This window comes from Malaya genurostris, chromosome 2 (genome assembly GCF_030247185.1).
Source record: "Malaya genurostris strain Urasoe2022 chromosome 2, Malgen_1.1, whole genome shotgun sequence".
NCBI lineage: Eukaryota > Metazoa > Arthropoda > Insecta > Diptera > Culicidae > Malaya > Malaya genurostris.
This window is the reverse complement of record NC_080571.1, coordinates 295,465,735-295,488,063: the sequence shown is the minus strand read 5'-3', so window position 1 is coordinate 295,488,063 and position 22,329 is coordinate 295,465,735. Positions and strand designations below refer to the sequence as shown.

The following is a 22,329-nucleotide window of genomic DNA, read 5'->3' as shown; positions in this document are numbered from 1 at the left end:
CCTCTTATTTTTTAAATATCATATTAGCTATTTCGTTATTTATTAAATCTACTTAAGAACATTATTTGAACCAAGCGATTAACTGCTATAAATTATAAAATAAGCTGAAATTTTTATATATTTTGTTGTTGATTTTGTAACCTATTTTGAGTTTGTTTGTATCAGCACATCGTTTCTATTAAAATTTTGCTATTGGATGAACTAATGGACGAAGTAGGAGTCAGAACTAACCCTCAAAAGGGTCAATTATTGAATTGAAACTTCAATTGTCTTTATGAAATGATAAAGAAGTTTCATGTAAGAAAGGTCACGACAAGCAAGAATGTTTCGAACTGGGACATTGGATAGTCTACCTTGGGTACGCAAGGAATTTATTAGTTGAGATCTGACATCACGATACTCCACGCATGTCCAAACGACATGATCAATATCGCGATAGCCTTTGCCACAAGCACAATGATTAGTTTCGGAAAGTCCAATTCGAAGGAGATGTGCATCTAACGTGTAGTGATTGGACATGAGTCTGGACATCAAACGAATGAAGTCCCTACTCACATCCAGCCCCTTGAACCATGCCTTTGTCGATATTTTAGGAATAATTGAGTGCATCCACCGACCCAGATCATCTCTATCCCAAGAAGCTTGCCAGCTGGCAAGTGTTCTTTGGCGAGTCGCGCTATAGAATTCGTTGAAAGCAATCGGTCGCTCATAAATTTCACCTTCAATAGCACCACGTTTGGCAAAACTATCGGCTCTTTCATTGCCTGGAATGGAGCAATGAGCCGGAACCCAAACTATTGTGATTTGATAATTATTATTCAATATGTCGTTCAGACACTGTTTTATTTTGCCCAAGAAAAACGGTTCATTTTTGCCAGCAGCGTTTGAGCGAATGGCTTCAATTGCACTCAGACTATCTGTGAAGCGGAAATAATGGTTTGGAGATAATATGACGATTACATTCAAGCTATAATGAACTGCTGCTAACTCTGTTATATAAACAGATGCAGGTTCTTGAAGCTTGAATGAGGCCGAAACATTATTGTTGAACATACCAAACCCTGTCGCTTCTTCAATTCGCGATCCGTCCGTGTAAAACATTTTCTCAGAGTCCATATGCCTGAACTTACTTGAAAATATTTTTGGGATTTCCATAGAGCGTAGGTGATCCGGGATTCCACGCACTTTGCGCTGCATGGATGTGTCGAAAAATAAAGTTGAGTCAGGGACATTTAGAAGGCTGACACGGATAGGAATATATCTTGAAGGGTTGATTTCCTGTGACATATGGTTAAAGTATACTGTCATGAATCTTGTTTGAGATTGAAGCTCAACTAGCCTTTCGAAGTTAATAATAACTAGGGGATTCAGTACCTCGCATCTTATTAGCAGTCGCGACGAAAGCTCCCAAAAACGATCCTTCAATGGAAGAACTCCCGCCAGAACTTCAAGACTCATTGTATGTGTCGAATGCATGCAGCCTAAAGCAATTCGCAAACAACGATACTGAATTCGCTCCAGTTTGATAATATGAGAATTTGCAGCGGAACGAAAGCAAACGCACCCATATTCCATCACTGAAAGTATCGTTGTTTGATACAATTTTATTAGATCTTGCGAATGAGCACCCCACCAAGACCCTGTTATTATTCGAAGAAAATTTACTCTTTGTTGGCATTTTGTTATCAGAAACCTAATGTGTCCTCCCCACGTGCATTTGGAATCAAACCACACTCCAAGGTATTTGAAAGTCAAAACCTGTTGGATCATTCTTCCCACCATATGAAGCTGAAGCTGCGCGGGATCATGCTATCTTGAAAAGACGACCAGCTCTGTTTTCTCCGCAGAGAATTCGATACCCAGATGAACAGCCCAAACGGACAATTTATCTAAGGTATCTTGTAATGGTTTTTGCAGATCAATAACTTTGGATCCAGTAACTGAAACCACGCCATCATCTGCCAATTGTCTTAGTGTACATGGGGTTACGAGACAGCTGTCAATGTCGTTTACATAGAAATTATACAGGAGCGGACTGAGGCATGAGCCTTGCGGGAGACCCATGTAGCTAATTCTGAAGGTTGCCAAATCGCCATGTGAAAAATGCATGCGTTTCTCTAACAAAAGGTGGTGGAGCTTGTCTGAAAGAACATCAATGGAAACTGAATCAAATGCTCCTTTAATGTCTAAAAATACAGATGCCATTTGTTGCTTTTGAGCGAAGGCAATTTGGATGTCAGACGAAAGCAATGCAAGGCAATCCCTTTATTTCTTCGGAAGCCAAATTGAGTATCTGACAACAAACCTTTCGTCTCGACCCAAGTGTCGAGACGTCGAAGAATAATTTTTTCGAACAATTTTCTGATGCAGGACAACATTGCAATGGGTCTATATGAGTTGTGATTGGAACCTGGTTTCCCCGGCTTTTGAATGGCAATAACTTTCACTTGTCTCCAGTCAGGTGGAACAATATTTTGCTCAAGAAACTTGTTGAACAATTCCAACAAACGTCTTTTTGCGAGGTCGGGCAGATTCTTCACCAAATTGAATTTAATTCTGTCCAACCCAGGAGCGTTATTGTTACAAGACATGAGTGCTATGGAAAATTCCATCATTGAAAAGGGGCTATCAATGGAATCATCATTTGAAGAAGACTCCCTAAACTTTCCTCGCAAAACTTCCCCCTCCCTAAACTTTCCTCGCAAAATCAAATATCCATCGATTCGAGTACTCCTCACTCTCATTTCCTACGTTACGATTCCTCATTCGTCTGGCCGTATTCCAAAGAGTGCACGAGATTACTTCTTGTTTGTGGTAATATTTCTTCTGGAATTACTGCATTACTTTAAATATACAATATTTCAAAAGAGGATTACGTCAATATACTTTTTTCTTTTTAGTTATAGAGGTTTTATCCTTAAGGTCATTCCCCTCTCCAGGCCAGAAAAACGGGGTTAGGAATCGAACCCAGGAGGGTTGCGTGAAGGTATCGAATTCATTCTGATTCCTCCTCGTCTCTGGCAGAACTTTGAAACAGTTTTAAAATTCAGCGACTTATTGAATTTCACAAATTTTTCCAATAATTCTCATAGAGAAAGGCTTACTAATCACTGTGAAAACCTGCGCTTGAGTCGACTCAGTTCTTCGAGTACGTACAATGTCTGTTTGTGTACATGTGTAAGTAACGTTTGACTATTTTTGGAGATGGACGATTTTCACTAACTTAGATTCAAATGAAATGTCTTCTGAACCCATACAAAGCTCCTGAAGTGTTGTCCGGATCCTACTTCCCGAATAATGGTGAATTGTTGTGTGGAGCAGCGATGCAAAATACGGAAAAAAAAATTTAAACATGGTTTAAATCAATTCTAATCGACAGGCCTTGTCAGTTGAAGTCCAAACAAACCGACTTCGTCTATATTAGTCCCAAGCTTTCGATTCCGGAAGCATCGGAAACAGTGGTTAAAATTTTGAAATTGGACACATTTTTCGCAGCCATAGCTTGAATTACTTTCACATGTTTAGGTTTAAATGGAAGTTCATACAAAATTCCTTTATTTCATCCGAATAAGACTTCGGGTAGCAGGATTAAAAGAAGATGAGTGTCAAAATATTCAAACTGAACTAGCATATGCACATGTGGTCGTATGGATTAAAAAAACACAACACATGCACAGAGAACATCACCGCTTCTTACAAACTCAGTGATCGGTCGTCAGTTTACGTCGCAGAATTAGCTGCTATTCAGAACTTTATCTTAACGGTCTTATTCAATATCGTTAGTCTGGGTCCCTTCGCATTGCTCCATTTCGGGAATTGAAAAGGCAGACTCTTTGGCTTAGGTGAGCGCATTAAAAGGAGGTATTTATGAAAGACCAATATGCTTCAATGAATTTAGCAGTATCTGTCGTCAGAAAACTCTCGAAAATTGGCAAACTTCATGGAGCAATGGTGAGCTGGGGCGGCGGCTACATTCCATTGTCCCTAGGGTATCGACGAAACCTTGGTTCAGGGGGATGAATGTGAGTCGTGTTATGTCGCGGCTCATGTCCAATCACTACACTTTCAACGCACATCTCCGGCGTGTTGGGCGGTCTCTGCACCTGTGTCGACGGTTATCAGGACATCGAGCATGTCGTATGGTCATGCGTAGAGTATCGCGATACCAGGTCGAAGCTATTGGAATCCCCTAGGGCCCGAGGTAGACCGCCTGAGGTTCCGGTTCGGGATGTCTTAGCGAGTCGGGATAGTTTATATATGCTTCTTATATACCATTTCCCAAAACACATTAATATACGAGGTCTGTTCAAAAAGTTCCCGGAATTTTTTAATTGCGCGCGTCTGGAGAGTCCGGTGGTCAAAAAATTTTTTTTTATTGTGTTGGTACATATGTCCCTAATGTATGGTGAAATTTTCAGCTGTATTCATTGTTTACATTCTGTCTTGTAGCGGCTGGTGTAGACGTGAACGACATAAGAAAGCGGCAAGATTTCGTTGTACATTGAGTATCTATTGAGCTGCTAACTGGACGAAATGAAACGAACCGAAATCATTGAAAATTATGTTCCTCAGACGTGTTGCAAAGAAATACATACATTCTCGAAGAAAATATATCAGTACATTTAGAAATATCTCAATGTTTTCTTAAGGGGGGCATATTATAACACTTTACCCAAATATGCCCAACAACAAAGCTGCATTATGCCTCTTGAAATGTCGATATAGAGGAAAAGCAGATAACGAAGATATTCTTTGCATTAGAAATCAATTGCATAATCAATTAATTACAATTTAAAACCAACATTTTTGATCCTTCCAATGCTACATTTTGCTTTAATAACTGTTGTAAATCTTTAAAACAATATTTTAAATCGAAGCATACTGTTGAATCGATGGTAGTGCATAATGTCCGTAGAGTGACTGTTATGATAAAAATAGTATTTGTCTGGGTTTTTATACTGCACTGCTAAAAGTCATTACTAAGTAGCAGAGCTTGAAATTGTCACGCATTCTCAATGAAAGAAACCAATCCAACAGCCTCATTTTCAACATTTTACTGTCACATTCGTAAATGACTGACACCAGAACAAACGAAGGGAGACGAAGCATTTTCGTTTCTCATTGAAAAAAGAAAGATAATTGCCAACGTCACTCCTTCCTCTATGACAAGACGAAACCAAACTATCGTCTGCAGGGAGCATCAGCAGAATTTCAATTCTCATTCTTTCATCGATGTATCCAAAATCTGTGATGCTTGGCTATAAAGAGTGACGAAAATATGACAAATCGAATTAATTACATCCCAGAACCTTTTTGGAAATCAAAATTACTACAAAATCGAGCGCCTTTTACTTGTTGTGAAACTTTTTTTTGTCGTTTTCGATTCTCGAAGCTTCGGTTGAATACCGACACTGTATGCTATGGGATTTACACTGAAAACCGCAAATGATTGAAAGGGCAAATGAAAGAAAGAACACAGTTTTGAAACTACTTCTCTGCTTATGTCACTGACTTAACATGGATTTCGTTCTCATAGTGTGCAAGTGAGGCAGAGAGTGACATTAATTTCTCGTCATTTTCGTCTATTTTGAGTCAATGAAAATGACTTTTATTAGCTCTGCTAAGTAGCAACCGACTATTATACGGATATTTACTGTCACCAGACGAATCAGATGCACTCCGAAAAGCTGATAATCGGAAACTATTCCTTTTTTCGAGGATTCAAGATGTACTAGTCATCAGTTCCGTAAACGAGCACCTCCTGATATTTGCGGAGGAGACGTGGGATCCAGAAACTATAAATGAAAAATTGAAATCCTCATTCTAGACAGACAGAGTAATGAAACGTACCGGATATTTATTTCAGGGGCATATCCTTGAACGAAGTTGAATGAGCTGTCTTGTCAGCGATTTCAAATAACAGAACTTCCTAAAAAACTGTCTGGAGCAGTCGATGAATATCGAGGACACAACTCTTTCTTCAGCTTCAAGCAGTGCGATTCACAACTATTCTTTTGTAAAAACAAACTCTATTTGTTGTTATTTTCTTCAGCTGTCTCGTTTTCTTCCTTGTTACAGATTTGATGTACACTTCCAATGAAAATTATAAGTTTTCACATGACTTTTATTAACCATAATCAGCATGCGAATTATAGAAAAATGTAATGAATATTAAAATTATATTGGCTTAAGTTTTATCGACTTTCGCATAACTTGTATATGGTATGTTTATCAATATCATAAATATTATGAAGATATAAAATCTATTGAACATCATTTAGATTTTATGTAGAGTTCCATTAAAGGTCATAAGTTGTCATATGTCTTTTGTTAAATACCATCTGCGTACGATTCATAAGACACATCCAATGAATATAAATTATGTAACGAGTTAGGTTTCATCGGATTTCCATATACATTATATGGGATATTTTTATAACTTTCATTATGGTAACGTCTATTTAGATTTAACGTACACTTTAAATAGAGATTATAAGTTTTCATATAACCTCTATGAATTATATTCTGCATACGATTCATATGACAAATCTGATGAATATAAGTAAGATTTTCATTTCAGTGTAGGTTTTCCATTCCTATCTGACGTCCCGGGCGAAAACGAGTGACGACCGACTACTGGCCGCCACAGATTTTGAACATTAAGGGTTTTTGGTTTGTAGAAAAAGTACATACAGGAGGAGATTCAATGCGGTTCAATTGCGAAAAAATCAAAACGAAATACGCATTTTTTTGTACAAACCAAAAACCCCTAAATTTTCAAGCTACCATTTGCTATTTTCTATACAAGCACGGGCGATTAATATGTGCTCATCAGTGTCTTGCTACGTTACGTAAGGGTGATAAAGCCAACCCACCCTCCCTGGGCAATGTTCATTTGGTCAAAGAAGGTAAAAATCAGCGCGTGAAAACAGCCATCTAAATGATCTTTTCTTCTTTTGTCACTACTAGTTCTTCTGCCATTGTGTACACAAAACAGGAATAATGCACCGGTCGTGAGATCTCTCGCAGACGCCAGAGATGCACTTTTACAACGCAAATTAAGCAGAACAACCTCGAGAAAGAGGTAAAGTTTCAGTGGGAGATATGAATTTATTGATGATGACAACCATTCGGATATGCATAGCTATGTAAAAATGCAACAGCACATCCCAATGGGTCAGTTGCAAGAAGAGAGAGAGAGAGAGAAAAAACACATTTACCTCCCCTCCCGATATTCAAGCCTTCGCAGGAATGCATAATAATGCTAATGATAATAAAATAAAATAATAATAACATAAAAATTCTTCACTCCGCTCGCTGATCCGCAATGGCGATGGCGCGCAGTGGGCAGCCTGTTGTCTTTGGGTGATGCTTTGAAGGAACACGTATTGTGGAAGTTGTTCGTTCCATAGTTAGACGATAATGGTACATTACTTATAATAAAAATAATAATAAAAGTTCACCCGGGCTGGAAAATGAGTGGGAAACGGGAGAAGCGCACAAACAAAAGAGTAGACAAGGGAAATCTGAAACAATTGATAAATTCGTGACCATCAAAACGGGTGCATTGTACACTTTGGCGTCATCGGGTTGAATTCGGTGCATCAGTGAAGGTAGGTCCTTGCTTCCTTGTTCCTTTTCACTCCGGGACCCGATCGGTCTCTGTACGTCGCCGCAGATCGCTCACACCGGTCGGAAAGGGGTGGGTTAGGGTATGTCATTGAATGGCCGGACAGGTCGGAAAGAACCGAAACTGTCATTATATGCATTTTCCAGTGTGCATATTGTGCAGCATTCGCCAGTGTCTTACGGTGTCTTTCTTGCCAGGATCGGTCCTTTTGCAGCATAAATTTCGGAGCGCTATTTTTTTTCTGGGCCGTGCCTTTGCGCAATCGGTTGCAACTGGAGGGGTAATTTTGGCGCGAAGAAGAGCAAGAATCCATCGATGGATATTGATCTGGTTAAGTTTGGCTGCAATATTTTGCAAGCTTTTTGTTTTGAGCTGTAACTACTGTTGTGCGAATAAATTGCTACAGTGGATGGTGGTGATTTTGGAATGGGTGGAATGCGTTAGGAAAATAAAACATTTGTTTATTTTTTTCAATTCAATGATCAATTTTCCATGTGGTATATATGATTTTCAATTCCCAAAATGATCTCATTGTGAGCAAATTTTGTTTTATTAATACGCTATCTGTTGAAGTTTGGGAATAGATAACAGTCAGAGGGAGCAAAATTGGACGTATAAGATGGATGGTGAAGCAATTGGACCCCTTGTTAATTTTAGCCATGGTTGCGATGCTTTTATGTATCAGAGAATTGTTGTATAAAACTGTTTTTTTCGCTTCATGTGAAGCCATTTCGCATCAGTTTTGGACATGCATCACTTTAATTATGCGCAGTAATACTTGCTGTTAATGGATTTTTTAAAATAATTCACGAGAAGCATGCCATAACAAACAAACACCATGATTATTCCGGTCCATTGAATCTCCCCAGACTGCTACGAAGCATTTATGCTTGTTTTAGTTTAGAGAAAAAAAAAATGACACTAAAAGTCTATTTGATTCGACACCGATATAGTCAAACATGCTTCTGAACTGCGCTCGCGTTCGTGCTTTTGTATAGGAGCCAGTATGCGCGGAACACAGTCGTATTTACTTTGTTGATGTCTGCAATATCTCGCTGAAAATATGGCGTATGTGCTCAGTATTAATCCTCGTTGCATTTGCTAGCTCGTAGAACTGCCCTTTTCGATTCACAAACACCATTTTTTCGGCATTTTCCTGTGTAACCACATCTGAGGGCATGCGGTTGTTCGCTTCATCGGCAGTGTGTACTCTGAAAGAGAACGCTCCCATTATATTTATACAACATTTCTTAGATTTCCTTCATCTCATAACCCTGAAGAACGAAGACCGGTTTTCCTAGGCGAAACACTTTAAACGAAACCAGATGTCAAAACAGAGCAAAACGAACAAATTTTAGTGTCTAGAAACTGATCGACTAATTCGAATCTTCGAGAACTAGTTTCTAGAACTAGTTCTAGTTCTAGTTTCTAGTTACTAGTTCTAGTTCTAGTTTCTAGTTTCTAGAAACTAGAAACTAGAAAACTAGAAAACCTAGAAAACTAGAAACTAGAAAACTAGAAAACTAGAAACCTAGAACACTAGAAACTAGAAACTAGAAACTCAGAAACTAGCAAACTAGAAACTAGAAACTAGAAACTAGAAACTAGAAACTAGAAACTAGAAACTAGAAACTAGAAACTAGAAACTAGAAACTAGAAACTAGAAACTAGAAACTAGAACACTAGAAACTAGAAACTAGAAACTAGAAACTAGAAACTAGAAACTAGAAACTAGAAACTAGAAACTAGAAACTAGAAACTAGAAACTAGAAACTAGAAACTAGAAACTAGAAACTAGAAACTAGAAACTAGAAACTAGAAACTAGAAACTAGAAACTAGAAACTAGAAACTAGAAACTAGAAACTAGAAACTAGAAACTAGAAACTAGAAACTAGAAACTAGAAACTAGAAACTAGAAACTAGAAACTAGAAACTAGAAACTAGAAACTAGAAACTAGAAACTAGAAACTAGAAACTAGAAACTAGAAACTAGAAACTAGAAACTAGAAACTAGAAACTAGAAACTAGAAACTAGAAACTAGAAACTAGAAACTAGAAACTAGAAACTAGAAACTAGAAACTAGAAACTAGAAACTAGAAACTAGAAACTAGAAACTAGAAACTAGAAACTAGAAACTAGAAACTAGAAACTAGAAACTAGAAACTAGAAACTAGAAACTAGAAACTAGAAACTAGAAACTAGAAACTAGAAACTAGAAACTAGAAACTAGAAACTAGAAACTAGAAACTAGAAACTAGAAACTAGAAACTAGAAACTAGAAACTAGAAACTAGAAACTAGAAACTAGAAACTAGAAACTAGAAACTAGAAACTAGAAACTAGAAACTAGAAACTAGAAACTAGAAACTAGAAACTAGAAACTAGAAACTAGAAACTAGAAACTAGAAACTAGAAACTAGAAACTAGAAACTAGAAACTAGAAACTAGAAACTAGAAACTAGAAACTAGAAACTAGAAACTAGAAACTAGAAACTAGAAACTAGAAACTAGAAACTAGAAACTAGAAACTAGAAACTAGAAACTAGAAACTAGAAACTAGAAACTAGAAACTAGAAACTAGAAACTAGAAACTAGAAACTAGAAACTAGAAACTAGAAACTAGAAACTAGAAACTAGAAACTAGAAACTAGAAACTAGAAACTAGAAACTAGAAACTAGAAACTAGAAACTAGAAACTAGAAACTAGAAACTAGAAACTAGAAACTAGAAACTAGAAACTAGAAACTAGAAACTAGAAACTAGAAACTAGAAACTAGAAACTAGAAACTAGAAACTAGAAACTAGAAACTAGAAACTAGAAACTAGAAACTAGAAACTAGAAACTAGAAACTAGAAACTAGAAACTAGAAACTAGAAACTAGAAACTAGAAACTAGAAACTAGAAACTAGAAACTAGAAACTAGAAACTAGAAACTAGAAACTAGAAACTAGAAACTAGAAACTAGAAACTAGAAACTAGAAACTAGAAACTAGAAACTAGAAACTAGAAACTAGAAACTAGAAACTAGAAACTAGAAACTAGAAACTAGAAACTAGAAACTAGAAACTAGAAACTAGAAACTAGAAACTAGAAACTAGAAACTAGAAACTAGAAACTAGAAACTAGAAACTAGAAACTAGAAACTAGAAACTAGAAACTAGAAACTAGAAACTAGAAACTAGAAACTAGAAACTAGAAACTAGAAACTAGAAACTAGAAACTAGAAACTAGAAACTAGAAACTAGAAACTAGAAACTAGAAACTAGAAACTAGAAACTAGAAACTAGAAACTAGAAACTAGAAACTAGAAACTAGAAACTAGAAACTAGAAACTAGAAACTAGAAACTAGAAACTAGAAACTAGAAACTAGAAACTAGAAACTAGAAACTAGAAACTAGAAACTAGAAACTAGAAACTAGAAACTAGAAACTAGAAACTAGAAACTAGAAACTAGAAACTAGAAACTAGAAACTAGAAACTAGAAACTAGAAACTAGAAACTAGAAACTAGAAACTAGAAACTAGAAACTAGAAACTAGAAACTAGAAACTAGAAACTAGAAACTAGAAACTAGAAACTAGAAACTAGAAACTAGAAACTAGAAACTAGAAACTAGAAACTAGAAACTAGAAACTAGAAACTAGAAACTAGAAACTAGAAACTAGAAACTAGAAACTAGAAACTAGAAACTAGAAACTAGAAACTAGAAACTAGAAACTAGAAACTAGAAACTAGAAACTAGAAACTAGAAACTAGAAACTAGAAACTAGAAACTAGAAACTAGAAACTAGAAACTAGAAACTAGAAACTAGAAACTAGAAACTAGAAACTAGAAACTAGAAACTAGAAACTAGAAACTAGAAACTAGAAACTAGAAACTAGAAACTAGAAACTAGAAACTAGAAACTAGAAACTAGAAACTAGAAACTAGAAACTAGAAACTAGAAACTAGAAACTAGAAACTAGAAACTAGAAACTAGAAACTAGAAACTAGAAACTAGAAACTAGAAACTAGAAACTAGAAACTAGAAACTAGAAACTAGAAACTAGAAACTAGAAACTAGAAACTAGAAACTAGAAACTAGAAACTAGAAACTAGAAACTAGAAACTAGAAACTAGAAACTAGAAACTAGAAACTAGAAACTAGAAACTAGAAACTAGAAACTAGAAACTAGAAACTAGAAACTAGAAACTAGAAACTAGAAACTAGAAACTAGAAACTAGAAACTAGAAACTAGAAACTAGAAACTAGAAACTAGAAACTAGAAACTAGAAACTAGAAACTAGAAACTAGAAACTAGAAACTAGAAACTAGAAACTAGAAACTAGAAACTAGAAACTAGAAACTAGAAACTAGAAACTAGAAACTAGAAACTAGAAACTAGAAACTAGAAACTAGAAACTAGAAACTAGAAACTAAAAACTAGAAACTAGAAACTAGAAACTAGAAACTAGAAACTAGAAACTAGAAACTAGAAACTAGAAACTAGAAACTAGAAACTAGAAACTAGAAACTAGAAACTAGAAACTAGAAACTAGAAACTAGAAACTAGAAACTAGAAACTAGAAACTAGAAACTAGAAACTAGAAACTAGAAACTAGAAACTAGAAACTAGAAACTAGAAACTAGAAACTAGAAACTAGAAACTAGAAACTAGAAACTAGAAAGTAGAAACTAGAAACTAGAAGCTAGAAGCTAGAAACTAGAAGCTAGAAACTAGAAAGTAGAAACTAGAAACTAGAAGCTAGAAGCTAGAAACTAGAAACTAGAAACTAGAAACTAGAAACTAGAAACTAGAAACTAGAAACTAGAAACTAGAAACTAGAAACTAGAAACTAGAAACTAGAAACTAGAAACTAGAAACTAGAAACTAGAAACTAGAAACTAGAAACTAGAAACTAGAAACTAGAAACTAGAAACTAGAAACTAGAAACTAGAAACTAGAAACTAGAAACTGGAAACTGGAAACTCGAAACTTTAAACTGGAAACTAGAAAATTGTAGCTTTCAAACAGTGTGTGAAATTTTGAGTGGCCATTTTCTCCATGGTTTCCCTTAAATAATCATTGAATAGCTAGTACTACGATCCTCCCTAATGCGCACTACCAATATTATTTTTATAGTGTTGATAGCAAATTGTGATCGAATAACCTTTGCTACCTTTGATGCCGTAGTGAACCAAGTAAACTCCCCGGAACGGTAAGTTTTCTTCGCTCGTTGCCAACTTGACGATCGCGAATCGATCTTCCAGCACTCGGAGGGTGTCTTTCTTTATTTTTTTCTTACAACGAGGAAGAAAGGCTACTTGCTGCTTGCTGCTGTGACCGGTGGATCACCATTGTGCACGAATATTTTTGCCAATCACTGGCTGAGATTGGCGTGCATGTTGGAACGATTCACCAGCAAGGGAGTCTCCGCTTGTATGGATGTAATGCAAACAAACAGCAGGGATACGGTCGAGATCACAGGTGCGGGGTGGATGTACGTTCGATACCAGGAATTATGCTTCCACCAGTGACCGGTTACTGTGTGGAGCAAGACACCGCGAAGCGAAACAAAAATATCTTATTTGATCTAGATTTTGACAATATAGTGGCGACTGGGAGATGTTGCACTTAAATTTATTCCTTTCGGAGGATGCACCCGATACGGACGATGGACGGAGAAGATCAGGGCTTTGCAGGTATGTACTGCGGGATTTCAAATTTGTGCATTCATTTTTTGATCTTTCGCAAGTTGTCTTTGTTGTTTCGAGAGCGAAGAAAGGCTCCATCTTATTATCATCGTCGATACGTGCACCTTGAACATTCCTGTGGTGGCTGTGCCAATCGATGGAGTATCGAGCAGGAGTTGAATTATTGTGCATTATTCGCCTCATCACCAGGGAGGACACGGTGAGAAAGAACGGGCGAACCACCATGCCTGCTGATACCATCCGGAGCCTGACACGATGGATATACTCACTCAGGGAATCGCTACAATATGCATTATGGGCAGGATGATCTCCTTTTTTGGGCTTTGATACGGTATCGCATTTTTTTCTTTCACTCCTTACCATCGCGCTCGGCCTTTTCATCTTCCGGGAGATAGAGAAGTGAAGTTTGTCGCGATTGTGCATTTAGGGGAACTCGGGGACGTTCGGTTTAACGGTTTAAGTTAAGGATGTATGAAGGAATTGCTTGTTAAAAAGATTGTTGTCAGAATTTAAAAACAATCGAGCCATTTAACTTTTCAACTTTTTTTAACAGACAGAAAAAGACCAATGAATATAGCTTATAGGAAACTGTTGGAAAAAAAACTGTAAATCGGGTCCCAATTCACAGTTATCTTCTATACGAATAATTAATCTTAAAATTATTTACAGTTAGGCTGCATGAGGAAACTACGACCTTTTGAGTTTGCTCCGGCCATTATGGTCTGTATACGAGCTCAAAATTGTCACGCATTCTCAATGACAGAATCCAATCCAACAGCCTCATATTCGTTATATTACTGTCTCACTCGTAAATGACCGCATTGAAAACAAACGAAGGAATCAGGAATCAGAACAAATTGGCTCAAATGGCACGTTCCCCTTGATAATTGGAGATTTGTGCCTTGCCATCAATTTGTTTTTAGCATCATTTTCCCGATATATAAGAGGGAGGGATTAAAAGGAAATGGCAAGGGTTGGACTAGGAGGATGGGAAAAATTGACGACACAAAAACAAATAAAAGCAGATGTAAATTCTGCACCCCTATCGGATGCTGAACAATCAGAGCTCTGACCAGAATACTACAATGATGCTTGGAAAAATGCAGTAGACACTTTGACATTTTCAGATTTAAATCTGGTAGAAATGCTTTTGTCTGAGCGCAAGTTTGCAAGCTGCGCCAGTAGCTGGCATGTTTGGATGCAGCCCAAGAACGAATCTTGTGCTTTATCCAAATAGTTGAAAGTGGTAAAGCTGGTTCAGGACCAACGAAATCATTCGTTGCACCAGCTCTAGCCAACTCATCAGCCCATTCATTTCCACTAATGCCAGAATGGCCGGGTACCCATTAGAAGTAAACAGCATTTGAAATGCTGAGGTCTTCAATTTGAGTTCGACATGCGATCACTAGATTCGACCATGAATCATTCGACCTGAGTGCTTTTAAGGCTGCCTGACTGTCGGAACAAAAGTAAATTCGTTTACCATTGTACCCATTGTACTCCACACAGAATTGCGTAGATTTCTGCTTGGAACACAGTACAGTATACACCAAGTGAATGAGACTGCTCTAGCCTCATTTCACGACAGTAGATACCAGCACCAGAACGACCATTCAACAGAGAACCGTCCGTATAACAAATTGTGTTCATCAAGTTGTCGTTCCAGACAACCAGACAACCATCCCTTACGAAGAGGATAGCTCACATTAAATGTTTTGGAAGGAAAACTGCATGTGAGAGTTAGGTCACTAGGAGCGAGTAAATACTCATCCCAGGTAACCATTTGAGACCACAAGCGAGTGTGGCTAGTAACATAGTCTATAGGGTTACTACTCCAAAGCCCTGTAACCTTAAGACGGTATGCACAAGATAATGCTTCTTGTTTTAGGAACACGTGTAAAGGTTTAATGCACAGTAGCGCCTTGGAGTAGGAGTTGTCGTGAATGTTTCTGTCATCGCCATTAGGACCATCCTTTGGAGGTGATTTAGCTTTGACTGAACTGTCGCGACTTCTCCTTTATGCCACCATACAAGACATCCATACAGGGCCGGTGAAACATGTTAAGCCTAGGTGGGTACTTTTCGAATTTTTAAAAATATTTTGTTTGGTTATTAATTTGCTGAAACGTGTAAATACGAAGTTTGAAGCGTTTTCGGTATTTTGTTTTAAAATGGAATTGTACATTTTAGGATTAGATACACCATGAAATTACTGTGGGGTTATTCGAACTGTTGACATAGGACTCCCCAACTAGATTCAAAATCACTGCCAAGTATTAGGACAGTGGCCTTGTCTTGTTCAGTATAAACTTATTTGTGTGTGCGAATTTTCGAAATTAATTCTTTGAGAATTTTAGTTACTCTGACCGTTAAGTTCGTTGGGGCTGATGATGGAAGGTGCTGAATTCGCGCATATATAACTCGTGCGATCGTGTTCGATCAAAATATGTCTCGTGCGAAGCGAACGGCGCATAAAACAAATCCACAAACACTCCAGTCGCTGATGTGCATAACACATTACTCAAAAAGTCGCAAGACTGACCCAAATGTAAAACTTACTTAATTTTTCAAAAGAACAAACCTTCAGATGTCAAATTTTCTTCTTGATCTCACTGTGGCGTTACTTGTTCACTTATGAAAAAATGGAAATAACGAGTTCTGTATGCTGATAAAGCAACGGTTTGAGAGGTGTTACCCGCACTCGCATCCATTGAAAATAAAGATTTGTGTGTATTCTGATTTCAAACGGGACCAAATGATGCAATCGTCAGAAAAAGTAAAGCAAGTTCGCGTTATCGCGATGTATGAACGCAAAATTTAAGTTCGTAAAATTAAATATGCTGAAATGGTTAGGATATTAACTGGAAGCGCTTTTATGATCTTGCGCGAAAAACTGGGCATATAACAGGTTTTTTTTTCAATCGAACAAAATCAACAACGCCTTAACGATCTAGAGAGCTGTTTAGCACTGTTAAGTTGCAATAAAAAGGATTTCTTTCGTTTGTATGAAACAGTGAACGAAACTTGGATCCACCATTTTTCTCCGGAGTCATATTGGCATTCATACGGAGAAAGTCGTCCGAAAATGTAACAGGTAACTGGAACAATTATGACGTCAGTTTTCAGATACTCGAGGTATAAGAAATATTGACTATATTGAAAAAGAAAGCACCATCTAAAGTGATTATTACATTGAATTATTGATGCGTTTGTAATGCGACATCGAAAAAACCATTTTTAGCCAAGACAGTGCTCCGTGCCACAAGTCAATGAAAATAATGGCCAAATTGAACGGATTGGTCTTCGTTCTGTTTCCTCACCCACCATATTCTCAATAACCTAGCCCCAGCGACTACTTGTTTTACGTAGACCCGGCGGGTGGTCCGCATGTTGGTCATCGACTGGAGCGGTGATGATGATGTTACGGAAGAGGAACGTACTCATTGAAGAGCAGAAATCTTATGAAAACCAAAGAAATCCTGATAAAATGTTTTGGGAAACAAGAAAAATTAGACATGGATCGTTACACATTGAAGCTTGAATCACCAATTATCTAAAATCCTTATGATCAAAAAAGAACCGGAGTTTTCATTTTAAAATTCCCGCGCTAGTCCAATCGGTAAACTTATATTCTCTCAACGTTGGCAACACTTTTATACACATTCTGTCAAATTTTGACGCATATCGTACGATTAGTTTTTGTTTGGCGTCTATACAAAGAAGTTGAAAAATTTTCGTGTGGCGATTTTTATAATGGATGAAAATTTAGAACAACGGCTCCTCATCGAAGCGCCATTCGGTCGATTGTTGTGCGGTTTCGACGTCATATTCATAGATCCACACCTCATCACCAGTTATGATGCATTCGAAGAATGTGGGGTCACTATCTGTGTTGGAAATCATCTTTTTGCTTTTTCAGCTTTTTTGGCACCAGCCGAGAAGCGACGCGTTTCAAACCCAAAATATCAGTTAAAATGTGTTCGGCTGATCCATAAAAGATGCCCAACATCACAGCAATCTCTCTAATCGGTACAGAACGATTTTGCAACACGATTTGCTTCGCCGATTCAATGTTTTCTTCAGTAACAGATGTTGTTGGGCGGCCAGGGATCTCATCATGATCCAAGCTTGTACGACCACCTTTGAAGCGTTTATACCACTCGTATGCCTGTGTTTTTCCTAGACACGATTCACCAAAGGCCTTTTCTAACATTTTCAACGTTTCGGAACACTTAAATGCGTTTGCAACACGAAATTTGATGCACCCACGTTGTTCTAAATTTTCATCCATTATGAAAATCGCCGCACGAAAATTTTTCATCTTCTTTGTATAGACGCCAAACAAAAACTAATCGTACGATGTGCGTCAAAATTTGACAGAATGTGTATAAAAGTGTTGCCAACGTTGAGAGAATAAAGGTTTACCGATTGGACAAGCGCTCTTTTTTATCATAAGGTATATATCCGGCTCTTTTTTATCATAAGGTATATAGATTCATCTACTCGAATCGTTGCGTAAAAATATATCCAAGCAGTATGTGTAATGATATCGAAAATCAGTTGAAAAATAGTTGAGATGTAAATGTTCAATCCACTGTTTGTACAGTTTCATTTCCTGTATTTTGAACTTACACCTCGGTATAGCAAACAAGGACGTAGCCCTACGTCAAAAGTAATTTTATTTTTTTTATCGGTACTTTCCAATACACGAGTGATTCATTGATCAGATGCTTAAGCTCGTCTCGTCTTGTTGGAAAAAAAGTAAAAGTTAAGTTACTAAAAGATTTCTGCTTACTCAAATGATCCTTATCACATCTTACCTTTCTGCTGTATATCTTCACACCATTACTCTACTAGCTGAGAACTAGGGTTCTATAATTTTGATTTTATTTATTATTCCGAGTTACATTAAAAATAGTCTTATTGTTATAAATAATACTTGTTCTTAAACCTTCAATATTCATGAATAATACTTATATTACCATTGTTTTTCGTTAGAAATTTCAGGTGGTTAATTACCTATCTTTGGAATTTTCAGGTGGGTAGTACTACCCACCGTGCCCACCTCTTTCACCGGCCCTGCATCCATATGCTAAAATTGGTTTAACAATAGTTGTGTGGATCCAATGAATGTATCTGGGTTTGAGTCCTCATGATTTTCCAAAAGCTCGTCTACATTCGCCGAAAACCATGCAAGCTCTTTTAATCCTGAAGTCAATGTGAGCAGACCAATTCAGTTTTGAATCAAGAATAACCCCGACGTATTTAACTTGATCGACCACAGTGATCTCTGAACCGAAGAACTGTAACGGACGAGCTCCTGTGATTATCCTACGACGAGTGGAAAACACCATTGATGTTTTGTCCGGATTTACAGATAATCCAACCTGACAACACCATTGTTCAACAGGCCGCATGGCTTGCTGCATTAAATCAAAGAGAGTGTTAATGCTTATACCGGTCATCTATATATGATAATAGACGGCAAAACCATAATTCGGAAATCCAAGGTTATTAAGTTTCCTTAACAAACCATCAGCGACTAGGTTCCATAAAAGTGGGGATAGAACACCACCTTGAGGACACCCACACACACTCAGCTTTCTAATCTCTGCTTGCCGAACCGATGAACAAAGAAGTCGATTGCTAAGCATTACGTGTATCCAGTAAGGGAAAAAACCAAGATATTCCGTTCACGACTGCATTGTTTAACCTCCTGCAGCCATTCAGTCCTCGGCACGGAAAGACACCTTGACTTAGGAGTTCCTATTTTTGTGGCTTTTTACGACATGGAACAGGAAACCAGGTGATCAATTCTTGGTAGAAAATAATTCCGCCGGATGCCACACGGCTTACCTATTTGGTGGACTTATACCACCGGTACAGGAGGACCGTAGCATTATTTTTAGCCAGTTGGGAAACCGCTACCGACACTACACGACTATCTATATAAATTGTAATTGTATGTAAATTGTATTTACTGCATTTGGGTTAAATAGTAACTGGTAATGTAATTGTATTTACACTGATGATTCGTATTGCACAAAAAATACGCCAAGCTTGGTTAGCCTGTCAAGGATAAGGTCAATCTGTGTATGTTGTGGGATCACAAAGGTTTCGTGTACTACACAATGTTTTCAAGAGGACAGAGCTTCAATAAGCTCACGCGTTTTATATAACTAATTCATTTAAAGTAGATTTTGAATGTGAATGACCTACGCCAGTACGTAATGTTCCATCATGACAACACTCGGCTCATGCTGCGGCATCAGCCAAAAGCTGTTTGAATAATAGTGGATTGAAAATGCTGCCTCACCCGTCTATGGTTCGGACTTGGTTTGATCCGATCGATGTAGAATGCAGAATAACCACTGACACTTCATTTCAGTCACGGGAGGGTGAGGTTTCTTTGTTGAGAACTCTTATATTGTCGAAAAGACAGGAAAAAATTGCAGTTGACTGATAGACTGAACTGAAAATACGTAACCAATTTTATCACATTAAAGATTAATAGTTTAATACTTCTAGAAACGTCTTAACTACGCATTCAGTAATTATGTGAGATGTCGAACGACGACGTTCCGACGAATACTCGTATATGAACATGAATACGATAAAACAAATATTATCATAACGCATGGGCTGAAAAGTCCCGGACCTAACACATAGATGGCGCTAGTTTTATTGCAGTCACCTTTTTTCAGGTAATAATAAGCTCGTAAAATTTCATGATATTCTATTCATTAGCTTGTGAGTTATTGTACTAAAAGTCATGCTACTTTTGCTGTTTTCAGAACAATAGTTAAAAAACAATTTCGCGTTTTAATTTTACACTGCTGGGAAAAAATACCGTTCCAGCGAAGCAATGACTTGAAAAATGTTATGGAGACTCCGGTCCATCAGAAACAACAATGAAACGTTGATTTGCTGACTTCAAACGTGGCGGTAGAGACATCGATGATGCAGAAATCAGTGGACGTCCAAATGAGGCGGTAACACCAGCAAACATAAAAAATCCACAAAATCGTTTTGGACGATCGAAAAGTGAAGTTGCATGAGTAAGCTGACATCGTAAAGATATCAAAAGAACGTGTTGGCTTTATATTGCATGAGCATTCGTTTATGAGAAAACTCTGTTCAAAGTGCCGCGTTTGCTCATTGTTGACAAAAAAACGAGAAAGTGTTAATGATTCTGAGCAGTATTTGGCCATGTTTAACGTAACAAACTGGAATTTTTAAGTCGATATGTGACAATGGATGAAACATGGATTCATCACTTCATTCCGGAATCGAAACGATCGTCATGTGAGTGGAAAGTAACTGGTGAACCTCGTCCAAAGCGTCCGAAAGCACAACAATGGGACTTTTCAGCCCTTGTGCCCTGTGCTTAGTGCTACTTTGTACTGCTATGCACTGACGAGTCGAAGGTTTGGAAAAGTAATAGTATGTAATAGATGGACGTCAACAATCTGAAAACTAACCCGCCCATCCCCTACGCTAGCTGTTACCGATTTTATGCACGGTTACCGATACAACTTGTGGAGCGTTTCGCGTTTAGTTTAGGATTGGCGTGGAATTGAATTTATGTTGAGATTATTGCGCTTACCTTTTCCTTTCTACCTCTATCTCTTCTTACATATTTTGTGCGCGCCTAACCACCCTCGCCGGGAGTAGTTGCTTCCTTCGATGCGGAGCGAAATCTGTTTTTTTCTTCTCACTGGAAGCAGTCTGATACAACTTTTCGAGCAGGACAACCGGTAGTGTGTGAGATGGAAAATTAAAAACAATAAAAAGTAGTTTGATACCGATGGAATTTAGCATTAATTTAATTTAATTATTCTCCTTGGCTTGAGTTTCTTAGATTTGGATGGACGTAACGTAAACGATCGAGAAGTGTAAGGAAGTTTGTGCTTCGCTCGCGAAGTTGCACCGAAGCCGACGTCGAATGATAAATTATCTGCACTGGTTTTTCTTTCACGCGGGACAACGCGTCCAACTACAGTGAAAATATTTTCTTTTTCATGTCGCGACTTTATGGTCAGCCGGCCGGTGGCCGATTGTTACGCTAGCACCATGGCGTGATTGTCCTTTTATAGACTACCTCAGACTTGCGAAAACGCAATTCTTCTGAACTCGCATATTGAATTGACTATTGAATGGTAATTTGGTTCAGCGTTGGTTTTGCCAATTATAGCGGGTTTTTGGTTCGTTTGCCCAGGAAGACACGTGGATAGTTGACCTCCCCGATATCGATTGATCAATTGCATAAACGTTGCTACTGACTTCCTGACACTAAGCTGAATATTAAATGAATGATTAATCATAATAAAATGGCTAAAAGATGATGAAATCGATTATAGTTTCGGTTCTGATGTTTTTCGTTTGCCTACAGAAGAAGTACAATCATCATTCAATTAATGTCAGTACCTTTGGTAGGTGGTAACTTTCTGCCCTGAGGTAGCTCTCCTAATTATAATTAGCCCAACACACTTACCTTCGCAATTGAGTGATTGTTTTGCCCCGATAATCGCAATCTTCCTCGCTGCAAACGAAATTTCGCTCGTCCGAGTGGCGGCCCAGCAGATGCGTCCGCACGTCTGCCGCACTGCGGCCAATGTAGTAACAGTTTTCGTGCTGGCAGGCAAATTCTTTGATCGATTTCCGTTCCAGGTGGACCTTGGTATGCTGAGCCAGTATCATTCTGAAACGTAATTGAATATTAGTGAATTGATGGATGTTCTGAGCAAAGAAAAACGATTATATTTAATGCTTGATAAATCACCATCTCCGATGAGACTGTTTTCGTTGCAATAAAAGTAAAATATTTGTGACGTGAAAAATTAGAGTTTCGAGACAACTGATAGAGTGATACTAAGTACAAGTGACAATTCCAAAAGCAAAAAAAAAACCTACGGTGAACCCGGTAGCTTTTCAAACTTTTGCAAAACCACCGCAACGCCAGTTTATCTCAAAACCCGAAAACACACATCACACGAGAAGA

At 37.7% G+C, this 22,329-nt stretch overlaps 1 protein-coding gene across 2 annotated transcripts in view; it reads right to left on the bottom strand.

The window, feature by feature from the left end:
• The window catches only part of LOC131430644 (zinc finger protein 236-like), a 198,370-nt gene that overhangs the window by 4,310 nt on the left and 171,731 nt on the right, over positions 1-22,329 (bottom strand). For both annotated transcript variants that reach the window (XM_058595763.1, XM_058595764.1), the window contains one exon: positions 21,823-22,029. In XM_058595763.1, the coding sequence (XP_058451746.1) occupies positions 21,823-22,029 (207 nt within the window). The remainder of the gene's footprint in view (positions 1-21,822; positions 22,030-22,329) is intronic.